The 14,526-nt window shown below is 34.3% G+C and overlaps 1 protein-coding gene across 11 annotated transcripts in view; it reads left to right on the plus strand.

The window, feature by feature from the left end:
* Positions 1 to 14,090, plus strand: part of RNF111 (ring finger protein 111) — a 109,320-nt gene extending 95,230 nt beyond the window's left edge. For 9 of the 11 annotated variants that reach the window (XM_073211910.1, XM_073211916.1, XM_073211909.1 and 6 more), the window contains 7 exons: positions 1,633 to 1,981; positions 3,785 to 3,910; positions 4,923 to 5,049; positions 8,337 to 8,429; positions 9,241 to 9,336; positions 10,644 to 10,771; positions 12,434 to 14,090. In XM_073211910.1, the coding sequence (XP_073068011.1) occupies positions 1,633 to 1,981; positions 3,785 to 3,910; positions 4,923 to 5,049; positions 8,337 to 8,429; positions 9,241 to 9,336; positions 10,644 to 10,771; positions 12,434 to 12,551 (1,037 nt within the window). In that variant the 3' untranslated portion in view covers positions 12,552 to 14,090. The remainder of the gene's footprint in view (positions 1 to 1,632; positions 1,982 to 3,784; positions 3,911 to 4,922; positions 5,050 to 8,336; positions 8,430 to 9,240; positions 9,337 to 10,643; positions 10,772 to 12,433) is intronic. The other 2 variants (XM_073211918.1, XM_073211919.1) reach the window with 1 other exon arrangement.
* The last annotated feature ends 436 nt before the right edge of the window (positions 14,091 to 14,526 follow it).

Here is a 14,526-nt window from a genome sequence, read left to right on the forward strand (position 1 = left end):
AGAGTTAAATAAATTGATTCGTCCAGAAACAAAACTTTAAAATTTTATAATACTTGTGAATATTACTTCTTGCATAATTATTATAGAAATAGAAACATTTTAAGTGAAACTGGAAAAAATGCTGTGAATTTGAGGAAGAATAGTAACTGTGGTAAAACAGAGATACTTCCTTTTTTGTGACAATTTTTATTACCAAGAAATACTGAGCCTTGTGACATCTTAGAGTAAATCATTGATTTGAAAACATAACTTATAGAAAATATGTATAAAACTTTTTCTTACAACTTATTGAGCTCAGTGAAGGTTTCCTTTAAGATACTTACTAATGAGGTTTCCTTTGAAAATATGGCTGAATGTTTTCATGGTTACCTACCTTTTACCCCAGCTGAATGAATCAAAAGATTTAAAAATTGAAGGAAATCCTTCTGTAATGAAACTAGAGAATGGCCATAGCCTATACCAGACTACCAAGAAATCTTCCAAGTAAAATGAAATTCGGACTGAAATCTATAAACATATGTTTTACCTCAAATAGATGCATGTTTTGTAGAGTAAGAGGGATGCATATTCCTCAGAAGGATCTTTCAACAGTTACTTCGAAACAAAGATTTATATTGAGGAACTGAGGGGAAGCCATCTTTGTTAAGGGCTGATTTCCTTGGCCGGTTCCTGGCAGATATGCTCCTGTCATCATATTAATGAAGTGTGGGGGAAATGGCCTGGGGCGGGGGGAGAGCGGAGCAGCAAGGACAGAATATCTCCACAGTCTTGCCCAGAAGGACAAGACTACTCTATACTGCTCTATTAACAAGTAAATTATAAAAGAAAACAAGGTTTATATGTTTATAAATGTTTAGCTAATACAGTTGACTACACAAAAGCCAACAAACTTGTATACGGAAAATAAAATTAACAAAAGACAGTTTTGTTTATAGCTTCTTATGACAAAAGGTTTCATTGTATACGAACTACTTACAAATAAGCAAGAAAAAGGTGAACAAATAGGCTAAGAAAATGAAAATTCTGAGAAGAAATGGAAGTGGCTAATAAATACAAGATTTTTCTTAGATAGTCATGTAAGGACTTAGTGATGATAGTCAGGGGTCATCAGGGACTTGACTCTTGTGTACTGGTAACAGGTGTATTATAGTAACCTTTTGGGCAGGGTCTTTTGTCAACTGGTGTCTGAGTTTAAATTTTTTTTGAGACTCAGAACTACTTATAGGAAATTTATGCTACAAACACTGTCCATGAATGATGTGTTTGTGTGTGCACTCATGCACATGCATGTACAAAAGATTAGTACAAGAGGGATTGTACTCATAGATATTTATTGCACCATTTGGGCTGTTTCCATTTTTTTATCAATGGCCATTTATTTGATAAATTTTGGTACCTTCCTATAGTAGAATGCTGTGAAGCTGAGAATGAAGTAAAACTGTATATTGACATGAGAAGGTATCTAAGATTATTCTAAGAAGAAAATAGGTTGCAAAATAGAACTGAGCAGACTCAAGCATTGATAAAGTATTCATAAAAAATTAAAAATACACTAATATGTTTCTAAAATCAAGTAGGAATATATAATAGCAATGTATGCTCAACTGCATGGTGCCTATATTTTCCTTACAGATGCTTCCTTGACAAGACCACTTCATCATCAAGCCTCTGCCTGCCCACACTCTCATGGAAACCCCCCTACTCAGACTCAGCCTCCACCTCAAGTGGATTATGTTATTCCTCATCCTGTACATGCTTTCCATTCTCAAATATCTTCTCATGCAACATCTCACCCCGTGGCAGCCCCGCCCCCAACTCATTTAGCCAGTACAGCCGCACCAATCCCTCAGCATCTTCCTCCCACACATCAGCCAATTTCACATCATATTCCAGCCACTGCACCTCCAGCACAGAGACTTCATCCTCACGAAGTGATGCAGAGGATGGAAGTTCAAAGAAGGAGGATGATGCAGCATCCAACGTATGTTTCATGTTTTTAAAAAGATAATCACACATTATTCCTTTTCCTTCTATTCCCATTGGTTTTTAAAACTATAAAATCATTAGAAGCAATGTAACTATACTAAACCACCAGTTCACCAGGTTATTCCTTACTAACCAAAATCTTCATCTGTCTTACCCTTAGTTGTAGGTGTTGACAAAACAAGTTTATGTCAGATTATTTAATGAAACTGAACCATTTTCAGGATATGACAAAGGGTCATTTAGTTTTGCAAACCAGTCTCTTGTTTCTTTTTTCAGTTTCCATAGTAAAGGTTAATGTTAAAATTGATGATCTTGAAGAACAAGATACAGTTCAGAAATATTTACTTTGATTTATTATATGTTACCAGCCAGAGGGAAGAAGAGTATTAGCATTTTTCAGCTGACATTCAAATGTCTTTTTTCAATGTCTTCTTAACTTAGTTTATTTATAAATTTAAATATTACTGTATTACCTAAACATGGAAACACTATAACTGAACTTTTTGCTTTCTTTTGAAAATGAAGAATCTGATTTTCTACTTCAGGGCAGCAAATTCTGTTGTTCATAGTCTGCCTGCTTATTTTTGTAAATAAAATTCTACAGGAAAACAGCTACCCTTGTTCATTTATGTATTGTCTGTGGCTTCTTTCACTTTATGAAGACTAACGTGAGTAGTTACAAAGATTTAGTAACTACTTAGTACTACAAAGACTAAGTTGAGCATGGCCTATAGAGCCATCAATACCTAAGTATTTGGCTCTTACAGAAGTGTTTGCAAATCTCTTGAACTAATTAATGATTTACTACTTGTGTGACTTCTTCCTTTAGTTGTATAAGTTATGATTATATCCATAATCTCTGGTTTTTGTTGCCATTGTAATATAGTAACCCTTTATATAGAAAGTTGCCAATGTAACATTAATATTTTCCGGTATCTAGAAGATTACTTGTTCTAAATGGTTAAGGTTAAACGTGCAGTAGTAAACACAGTGTTGCTCATGTGAAACCTGAGCATAAGATTGTATATTAATGATACACTAAAAAAATAAAAAAAAGATTAAACATGCAAAATCTGAAAACAGGTTAGAAGCTAATAGAAAATAAGAAGTAGACTATAAAAGTAAATCACTGGAACTTTTTTTTTTAAGTACTCTTTGTTTAGAACTCTGCTTATATTTGAACATTTGACTGACTCTAGAAAGAGAAAATATATTAAGCTGGAAGACAGAATAAAGAGTGTGAATGGAACTAATATCAGTTTCCAGATGTGGAACCTCTTTTTGCATGTGTTTGAAAAAAATGCACAATGTTAAAAATTTTTTCTGTTAAAAGATTTATCTTTTAAAATGGGTGAATGTTACTACAATATAAAAGTAAAGCAAAATAAAATACTTCCATTTTCCTGCCTTATATGTTTATAGAAATATCTTACTTGTTCCTATAGCATTTGCTGAGGTATTTAATTTTTAAAATTTTATTTCCATTCAAATTCCTATTATTTTATTTAAAACATCTGCTGTAAAGAAGGTATATAGGAAAACATTCAAATTGCCTTTTTCCTTGGAAAAATTGAATTGGAGGTATTGTAAGAAATGAGCAGTGAGAATTGAGAATTTGTGGGGTTATGATTTCCTGATTTATTAATCATTAACTATCTTACATTTTTATAATTGGTAATTAGAGAGTGAATTTCATGACTGATCTATAGATGTTTGTAATATTAATACTAGGTTATTTTTTTCTACCTTAAGAAATAACCAATTGTTCAGTTATTTCCGGTGGTCTTTCTGTTTCCAGGCGGGCACATGAGCGCCCCCCACCTCACCCACACAGGATGCACCCAAACTATGGCCATGGCCATCATATTCATGTGCCTCAGACTATGTCCTCACATCCTCGACAGGCTCCAGAGAGATCTGCCTGGTCAGTATCTTGTCTGTTTCAGCGATATGCCCAGTAACTTGTGGTCAAACTGCCAGAATCAATGCTTTATAGTGGAATGCCATCCAGGACGGTGCTGTGGAGAAACTGAATTCAGCTTAGGTGTGAGGCACTGCCTCTGGGCAAGTTACAGAGACCTGGGGAGGAAATAGTAGGAACTTGAATTCTGGGGCAGGGGGCCATGTCACACAGGAGTACGGTGTTCTGTTGTCCTTCAGGGGTGTCTACCATTAAAGCCAGCTCCCTAAATAGATCCTACTTTTCACAACCCCTTTATACACCCTCCCCGTTCTTAGACTCAGATTGACTTCCTGCCTCTAACCCTGGCTACTGACAAGGGAAAACCAGCTTGGGCTTCCTAGTCTGACAGTCTTTACTAGAGAAATAGAAGCAGATGTGCATTAACTTTCTACAAAATTCATTTTCTCAAGTCATTGAGATCTTGGTCCACCGTAGCTTCTGAGGCAGAACATAAAATGAGAATAAATAAATGGAGATTTGACATTTACCAGGTTTACTCTTTATAACATTTTGTTTACCCTTGCCTTGTAAGGCACAGATGTGTTTGTTGTTGTAATTATCTTTGAAGCCAGCAACCCAGAGACACTATTCAACAAAGAAAAGTCTTGGGAGCATCTGTAACATTCACATAAACAAACAAACAGAAAAACCTTCTAATTTGTGTTCTCCTCAAGTAGAATCAGACTTTTAGATTGGAAGGAACCTGTTCATTTTGTTTCCTTTGTAAGATGTGAATGAAACTCAGTACAGTTGCTTTGCTCCTTGTAATTACAAAATTGAATTTTTGAGTTTTAATTTCTGAAATGAATTTGAGATTTTTTAGTTAAATCTTAGGGTCTAAATGATCTTTGTCTCAGCTGTGTAAGTTAAGAAGCTTTAGGTAACTTTAAAAAGTGTATTTAAAAAATTTCTGTTGATTATCGTAAGACACTGCAGAGATGGTTAAAAGCTAAGCGTTCTCCTCCTTTGTCAGGGACCTGGGAATTGAAGCCGGAGTGACTGCAGCTGCTTATACACCTGGAGCTTTGCATCCCCACTTGGCCCATTACCATGCACCACCTCGACTTCATCACTTACAATTAGGAGCTCTTCCTTTAATGGTAAAATAAAAACGTTTCAAAATGCTGAAATATTCTTCTTCTTAAGAGTACTCTTTTTCTAAATTATTTTATTGGAAATATTCTTAATGTATTAGTTATAGGTGTTTTAATAGAATTTGAGAATTAGTAAATGGAAATTGCGCTATAAAAAAGGTATTAGATATATTAAAATCTGTATTTGTATTGCATTGTGAAATGTACTGTATTTTTCTCTCTTTATAAAAGTTTTTTCTTTTGTACCAAGACACCAGTCTTGACCAACTGTCAGTGGGACATGAGCTTGATTTTCTCACAAGTGGTAATGGGTCTGTTCCTATGCATTTCTGCTTTACTGATGTGCCACAGGACTATATTCATTATATCTGATTTGAACAGATTCACATTTGGTAGATAACAATATAAGGTGTAAATGTATTGAGTTTGTTATTCATAATACATATTAATTATAAAAGTAGTACAGAGAAGGGAGTGGCTTAGTCTTGTGGAGGTAGAGGTACTGTAGGAAAGGCTTCCAAGATGCTTTATTATGCATGTGACTTCTCAGCAGGCTTTGGAATTGAGAATGACGCTCTTGCAGTGATTACAGCATGTTAAGAGCTCTCAAATAACATAAACACAAGAAACTGCAAATAGGTTGGTATTTCTGGATCTTAGGAATGGGGATCACTCAGCAATAAGAAATAAATCTGCCCTGCCAAGAAACTGGGACTCAGGAACCATTGAAAGCAAAATGACTTGGTCTTATTTATGCTTCTGGAGTGATTTAATGAGATTGTAGTTAGAAAGGCCACCTCCTCACTTGTTTGGAAAAATAGATTTCAGGGTGAGAGGCTGGAAACTAGTTCAGACATAGGAGAAGTTGATGAACGCCCTCACAAGGACAATGGCAGTTGGCGTAATAATGATGAGACACATTTGAATGGTATTTAGGATGACTCCTAGATTTCTAGCTTGGTGCCTTTCACTGAGTTGCAGAGTATTAGATTATGGTTTAGGGAAGAGGTTAGGTGAGTTAGGTTTTAGACATGCTGAATCTGTGGTAAGTGGGTATCAAGGTGAAATGTCCAGTAGGAATTTAAGTGTACAGTCTGTACCTCAAAACTATAAACTGATACCTGAGTTAAAGATATGTTGTGATTTGTCAATATATATGAGCCACATACTGTCATAAAATACAAATCTATGGAAGAGGATTAGATTGCCAGAAAAAAATTTAGAGACTGACAAATTGAAAAAAACTTGGAGAGTGATAACACTGTATCTAAAAGATAATACTGTTCTTCAAAGAAAGGATTCTGAGCACAGGCTAGAAAAATTGAGAAGAAACAAAATGAGAATAGTGTCAAAATAATATGGTCATTAGTGTCTCACCACAAAAATACAAAGTTTGAAAAACGTTGAATGCATTAGAGTGGTTATTGGTGAAGGATGGGGATGGTGTCCCCCTCAGATTACAGGGAGGAAGGTAAAAATGTGGGAACAGTGAATATAAACTACTTGCTTTATAGGCCTGGCTGTGAAGGGAAAGCAGGAAATAGGGCTGGCAGTCATTCCAGGATTAAGAAGATAACAGTTTTGGGTAAACTTGAAGCTATGTTTAGGCTTAAGACAGAACATTAGGAGAGGATGCAGAAGCGAGAGGTGGGTAAGTCGTAGATAATGAAGGATGACAGGGGCTGGAGAAACTGGAGGAGACGGAGCAGGTGGTAGGAGATTAACTTTGAAGAGGACAAAGAGGAAGCTTATCCACGGTAGCCAGAGGAAGGGGGCTAGGGAGGGTTACAAGGTTAAGTGTAGATTTAAATAATTTGGAGGGGCAGGAGTTCCTTTCTGGTTTCATTTTCCTTAGAGATACGTGGAAGGCTGTGTGGTCTATCTGCTGAGAACTGGTAGTATGAATCTTGATTGTAAGGAAAGTTGCAGATTTTTAAATAACATGCTATTTGAAGGTTAAAAGTTATTGCTCACTTAAAATTCTTTTCCACATATGAAGTGTCTTTTCAAGCTAAACCTGCACAAGTATGTTATAATTCAGTGAAAGCTTATTAAAAGTAAGTTAGGAGATTTATTTATAAAGATGGAAAAATGGTACTCTATCCCAGAATCTCCCTTTCTTAATACAGTTGGCTCTGTTATTCACCATAATTATGACCAATAAGCTGCTGTGAACACTGAGTAAGAAGTAGTGAGCCATTATCTGTAGGGTAAATGCATGGATGGGTTACTGCAAGCCTCTGGTCACAGTCACCAGTCAGGATGTAACCTTGTTTTAATTTGTATTTGTTTAAAGGCACCTTCCTATATATATATATATATATTGTTGATTCGCTAACATGGAGCTCGTGACCAGCACCATCACTCACGCCATATGAAGCTTATCTGCACATATATTTTCCATAAGTCACATCACAGTCTTGCACTTAGGAGCACTAAGCACTTATTAAGCATTATGTTTGGTGGCCATTTTAAACAACAAAATCACCAATGAAAAGCACAAAAGTGTGAAAAATGGGACTAAAACAGACCATTTGACATTTGTTTATAGTGTAAGAGCTGAAACTAGAAGGCAGAATTGTTCTACTTCAGCTGCAAGCATGCCCAATGGGCAACTCACATTTATTTCAGCTCTGTGCATGTCCACAAATGACAGTGTGAGTACAAGTACTGTTTTTGGAATTACAAATAAATTTGTTCAAGTAGGCAAATTCACAAAGGATATGTGAATAATGAGAATTGACCATACCTGACAAAAAATTAGAAAATACTGTTAAAACTTTCACTAACAGAACCAAACAAAAACAAAGGAGTGGGGTACCTTTAGTTATTAGGGAGTTCGAGGAAAGGAAATAAAACTTTTATCTTGGAGTTAAATTTTGTTGGAAAATTCTGTGCATTTTTATTCCTTTATGCTGTTTAATAAAGCTCTCTGAAATTAATAAAACCTTATGAAAATGTTATTCTTGATATATTTAGACTACTAAGAGCAGCAGCCTTAAGTTTGGGAATTTTCTGCTTAATTCTTAGCAAAATAAATCAAACAGAAGAAACCTGTTATGGAACAGTTATTTCTTCTTTTTCTTATGATTATATTTTAAGAATTATTACATAAGATTATATTTGAAGAGGAACCTAACTCGGTTACAGAATGCTTAGAGTTATGTATATTTACTGAAGTTGAATTTTGTGAGTTGCTGAATGGAGAGAATTGAGTGTCTGGATTATTCCATGTTAACAGTCAAACTTGAGCTTACTCTTAATTGATTTAGCCATCTCTTCTATTACAATAGGTTCCTGACATGGCAGGGTATCCTCACATCCGATACATCTCATCAGGATTGGACGGAACATCATTCAGAGGTCCTTTCAGGGGCAATTTTGAGGTCTGTAATAAAGTTAACACATTTAACATATTTTCCATAGTATCTTTAATGCAGAGAGAAATAATATATGTATTATTAGTATTCACAGTTGTATAAGATTGTCACTGTGGCGGGGATCAGAAGGCAGTAAAGTATCTCGATTTCTGATGCTGCTTCTGGAAGTTATTACAGAAAGTCTTATTCATAAGCAGTGTTGATCTTAGTGTCAAATGTTACCAAGTATTTAAAGTGAAGAATAAGTGAAAATATCTAATATAAAAATATATGAATTTATTTATGTCAGATAAAGAGCCATATGATTACATGTGGGGGAAAAAATCTTAAAGCTTCTAAGTTCAATTTTAAAGAAATACTGCTGGAAAAAAAGGAACCTAAGTAATTCAGTTTGTAGCTAAATATCTTCTTGTTTGAATTTCCAGGAAGAACAAGGCATTTGAATATGATTTAAAATTTCATTTTGCTTCCTCATGTCAGTTTCGAAGTTGCAGTCAGCAGGACTTTGAACTGTTTGATTTGTTTTCTATTTCATGACAATGATTTCCTCTTCTACCTGCTTCCTGGCTGATCACATACCGACACTGACGTAGTGCTGTGTGGTGATACGTTTCCCTGACCTGTAAGGGTAACTTTTCATACCACTTCAGTTGGCTGAGAAAAGAATTACAAACAACCATCTGCCTTAACATATTGCAAACATTGTATTTATATTGCAGGTATAGAAATATGGAGTTTTATTGCTTTTACATTCTTGACAGCGCGATTCAAGGAATAGTCATCCTGGCTTTTAATACTAGTTATTCTTCACCTTCAGGAACTGATACATTTGGAAGAAAGATTAGGAAATGTCAATCGTGGAGCATCCCAGGGGACAATTGAAAGATGTACATATCCACATAAATACAAAAAGGTAAGAATTTATTCTGTGTAATGCCTACCTTATTATTGAAATACATAAGATTTAGTGTTATGAATTTATGGAGTCTAGCCAACTACATTATTGCTAAAACAACACATGCATACGATTAAAAAAAATTGAGTGTGAAAATATATATTATGAAGTTTCTTACCCTGATGACCCGAGTTTTTCTTCCCATAAGAAAAATCATAGTTAAGGCTGTCTTAGGTATTCTACATATTTTTGCACATTAATAAAGTACATATGTACATATTTTCCCTTCCACCTTTAAAAATAACACAGAGGTTGCTAAATGCACAGATTTTGAAAATTGTGTTTTCATTCTGTATCAGCATCCACATGCCACCCATATTCTTTTTAATAACTTATACTGTAATTCAACTGGCCACTTATTTTGACAATCATTTAGTTGATCTACATTTCTTACATTGTGCCCTCAATTCCTTATACAGTATTATTTATAGAAGTTGTGCAATAGACATGTTAGATTTCTTTCAACAAACAACTATGCTATGAAGAGACTAATAATAATAATAAAGTGTGAAAAATCACTGTATTTTTCATCTGTTTCCTACAAGTATTAAAGAGGTATAACCACTAAATTTAAGTCCTTTCAGTTGTCTAAGCCAAAGACTGTCATTAGATTAATTTATTTCAATGTTAATTTGAAAATTCATTAGTAAAGGCTATGTTCATGATGGGACAAAAAGAGAGTTTGTATGTGTATCATCCTAATTGTGTATTAAAAACAGTAGATTTCCAAGTAATTAGTTACATTTAATTGTCATTTAATTAAAAGACAAATTGTCTTCTCTAAATCTTGCAGAAAGGAGAATTTGACAGGCTTTGGAGGCTGAGACTGTTAAATTACAGTATTCTCCAAAGCTAAAGTGGGGGATCTCAGTTAACTCCATGCAGTGTTTTATAGCATCTTTTCATAAATTGATTTTGTCCTAAAATTTCCTCTCATTTCTTGGGACTATTCAGTTCTTACAACTTTACAATTTAGAATGTTATGCTAACCTAACATTAATTTTAGGTATTTTCTTTTTATTATCTCTTAAGTAATTATTTTACACATGTTCTGCTTTTATCTAAAGGAACATAATCCCATGTCTTATTTTAAGTATTATCTTAAAATAATACTTAGTTGAAAATAGTCATTTAACTTAACCATTAACTCATCACAGTTATACCTGGGAGATAAGTTGTGGGACAATGTATAGTTTTGTTTTGTATTGTTTTTCAAATAAACAGACTTTACTCAGTTGTTCAATAATGTCATCTCTACTAACAAGGTAACAACTGATTGGTTCTCACAGAGGAAACTGCACTGCAAACAAGATGGGGAAGAAGGGACTGAGGAAGACACAGAGGAGAAATGTACTATCTGTTTGTCTATATTAGAGGAAGGTGAAGATGTGAGGTAACTAGACATTAATTATCTAAAACCCATTGTCAAAACTGTAAATGAGATTTTATGTGAAAGTAGACTAGAAGCCACATAAAGATCACTCCTGGCCTATCCTGTTACCAATCTCTGATGTGTAGAGAATTGCCTTCCTATAGTGAGTGAAAGAAAAAGATTGAAGTCTCTGTAGTGCTAACATTGGGTTGGGATGGGAAATATACTTGGGCAGGGAAATTTTGTGGTCAAGTTGTCTTCTCTAAATCTTGCAGAAAGGAGAATTTGACAGGCTTTGGAGGCTGAGACTGTTAAATTAATGTATTCTCCAAAGCTAAAGTGGGGGAATCTCAATTAACTCCATGCAGTGTTTTATAGCATCTTTTCATAAATTGATTTTGTCCTAAAATTTCCTCTCACTTCTTGGGACTATTCAGTTCTTATAACTTTACAATTTAGAAAATGTTATGCTAACCTAACATTAATTTTAGGTATTTTCTTTTTATTATCTCTTAAGTAATTATTTTGCACATGTTCTGCTTTTATCTAAAGGAACATAATCCCATATGAAACTATAACATATGTAAAGAACCATATACTAATTTTGTTGCCCTAATTAATAGGGTAACTTCATGATACGTCTTCAGTTGGCTGAGAGAGAAAAAAAATTATAAACATTTGTCTGCAGTACCACATATAGGTTATTTGAACACTGTATTGCCAGTGAAGTTTATAAATATGGAAGCTAACTTTTCTTACAGTAGTGGCCATACTGTTCAAAGAGTAATTGGAGCATCTCTTTTTAGCTATCACTGGGAAGTCCAAAAATGTGTGACAGCTCTTAGCAGTGGAATAGAAATGGATACTCCTATCCCACTCCTGACTTAGATGTACCCTGTATTGCTTGGATGCCTTCTTTATTTCTCAATTGCTAAGTGATAACTTAGTATCATATACCAAAGTAAACATCTCCTTTTAACCTGCTTTCTTTCCCATTAATCAATTACTTTTTATTGAGATATAATTGACACATATTAGTTTCAAGTGTACATGATATTGGATATTGCAAATATATTACAAAATGGATTAAACTGTTTTTAAGAAAAGAGTACCATAGTATTAAGTGGCTATAACAGTTACCCATAAAAGCCTTATTATTAACCTTCAGTCAATCTATACTTTATAAAGATCCTCTAGATAGAAAATAATATTGCATATAAGATTTCTTAATTAGTGTGATTAGAACTCATGCTAGAATAATGCGAGTTCTAATATTTTTTATAAAGAAATAGATATATTTTTAAAGTGTTTCACAAACGTATTTGATAGTAAAAAAATATATTTTTGCAATTTTGTGTAACAGGGAACATACTGCCAACTCAGCACATTGGCAGCTCATGTATACAAACAAAACTGGAATAATTGCCAGTTAAAGTCCTTGAGGTTTTACATGATTTGGTTCCATAGCTGAAACAGTTAATTATCTTGGGTATTTATACCTTGATTTGCCCAGTGTTGATTTAATATAGGTGTAACTGTCATTAGAGAGGGAGGTTGTTTAATGTTTTTACAGAAAAAAGAGATGTCTGGTAACTATGAAACACTCCTGAATTATTACAGTTATACCATGTGCAGTTGTCATAAGATTAATTTTTTGCTTTTTGTTGTGTTTGCCTATAATAGACGTCTTCCTTGTATGCATCTTTTCCACCAAGTATGTGTTGACCAATGGCTGATTACCAATAAGAAGTGCCCCATATGCAGAGTGGACATTGAAGCCCAGCTGCCAAGTGAAAGTTGACACCGTGTTTCAGAACTGTTGCCCTCCCTCTCATTCCCACCCTCCTGGTACTGCAGTCAACCAAAGATGGCATGACTTACCTGCGCAGATTTGAAGGCTTGAACTTAGAGTGCTGGCTCTGCTATATGGTACAACTAATGCTAGACCTACAGTTTATGTATACAATTGATTTTGATGTATTTATAAAAGCTTCTTTTTTCTAGATTTGACATTTTTCCTTTATCATTTTACTGTATTTTTGCATGGTTCCTTGTATTGCATTTCTTTGCACATATTATGGGCTTGTGACCCTAAACTTGCAGGCAAGATTAGCTGCTTTAGTAAGTAGAAATTTGTGGTCTTTTTGTTTTTTACATAGTACCTGGTCTTGAGAATTATGAATTATGAATTTTTTTATCCATTACTAACCTTTAATTTAATCAGTCATGTACTTTAGTTTACTGTATAAAAATCCTCTAGAAAATGATAATATTGTGTATTAAGACATTCCTTAATTAGGACAAAATGGCTGCTGTATATTTACAATATGAATTTCTGAAATAAATACCATCCTTAATACTGGGAACAGAATACAAACCATATTCAGTTAGATGCAGGTGGTATTCACATCACCAGAGTGATCAATAGAAATTTTCTTGGTGTATCCTTTTCCTTCAGCACAATGCAGATAGAGTTGAATATCGATATCATACATTTAGACTGCTGTTCTGATTGTATTTATCTTTTTCCTATGTAACTTAGAAGTCTATTTCCCTAATTCAATTTTTGCTGCTGTAAAACAGCTCTGATGAACACTAAATATTAATTTCAATTAGCTGGATTGTACACACTTGCAGATTTTCAACAGAATCTTAGGGAAATTGAAGAAGACATGTAGAATTTTGTTCAGTCTCCTACTAAGCATGTACAGTAAAGATTTCTGCTTACATCAATTTTGTTAAACACATTCAGCCAGGATTTAGAATTGCAGTCATTGGCAGGTATCTATGCATTCATAGAACTTCTAACGATCCCAAGATAACTTTTAAGGGATTTTTTTATTAGCTTAAAGATAAATAAAGTCAGCTGAATCTACATGTCTCTTGTTTTATTTCTATTTAAACTTGAAAACAGTAAATCTGCAGATACTGTGAGGCACAAATATACAGTCAACCTACTGTTGCTCTGGTTTTAGACTCCAACTTCATACATTACCAAGGGTCGATCACTGGTAAAATTTTTAATTTCTATAGTTAAGATTTACTGCCTAATATAGACTATAAAGTTAAGTTAACATACTAACATTTCTCCTTTGGAGAAAGTTTTAATCCACTTCAGGATGCATATTATCAAGATACTTTCATATACAGGATAGCCTAATTTTATTTGTCTAAATATGCTTAATATGCCCCAGATTGCAAATGCATCAGTCAGTAACATCGCTGTCTGTCTGTGGGAGACATGTTCCCATGGGTCATGTGTGAAGATGTCATGAAGCTTGCATTAAGCCGCCTGCTTTGTAAGTGGATTGATTAATAAATAACTTATATTTCTATTGTCTTTGTGTTTCATAATTAGTTTTTATACAACAGTTTACATTAAATATCTTGGAATTCAAAAATAGTGATGTCCAGTTGACATGTGCATAATTTGGTGTTTGTATTCATTCAGTTATGGCAGCTTGACTTTTTTTTGTATTTGTAAATGTTACACTGTAGTAATTGTCAGTATCAACATGATTCGACATAGTGTATGTAGAGATGGAGTACAGCTACTGTTAAGTAATTGTTGGATAACATTTTTTAAAAGAACACTCAAAGAAGCTACAGTTGTAGAGGGTCAGGAGGGGAGACAGAGAGACGGGGGAGAGAGATCCATGTCTGCCACTGTACTGGGGAAAGAGAGGGTTGTCGGACTTCACCACTGGAAAACCCAGGGCCTGTGCCAAGGGATTTAAGAAACATAAGATGGGGAGAATTCTATACAATGCAGTCCT

The sequence above is a fragment of the Manis javanica genome, chromosome 8 (assembly GCF_040802235.1).
Source record: "Manis javanica isolate MJ-LG chromosome 8, MJ_LKY, whole genome shotgun sequence".
NCBI lineage: Eukaryota > Metazoa > Chordata > Mammalia > Pholidota > Manidae > Manis > Manis javanica.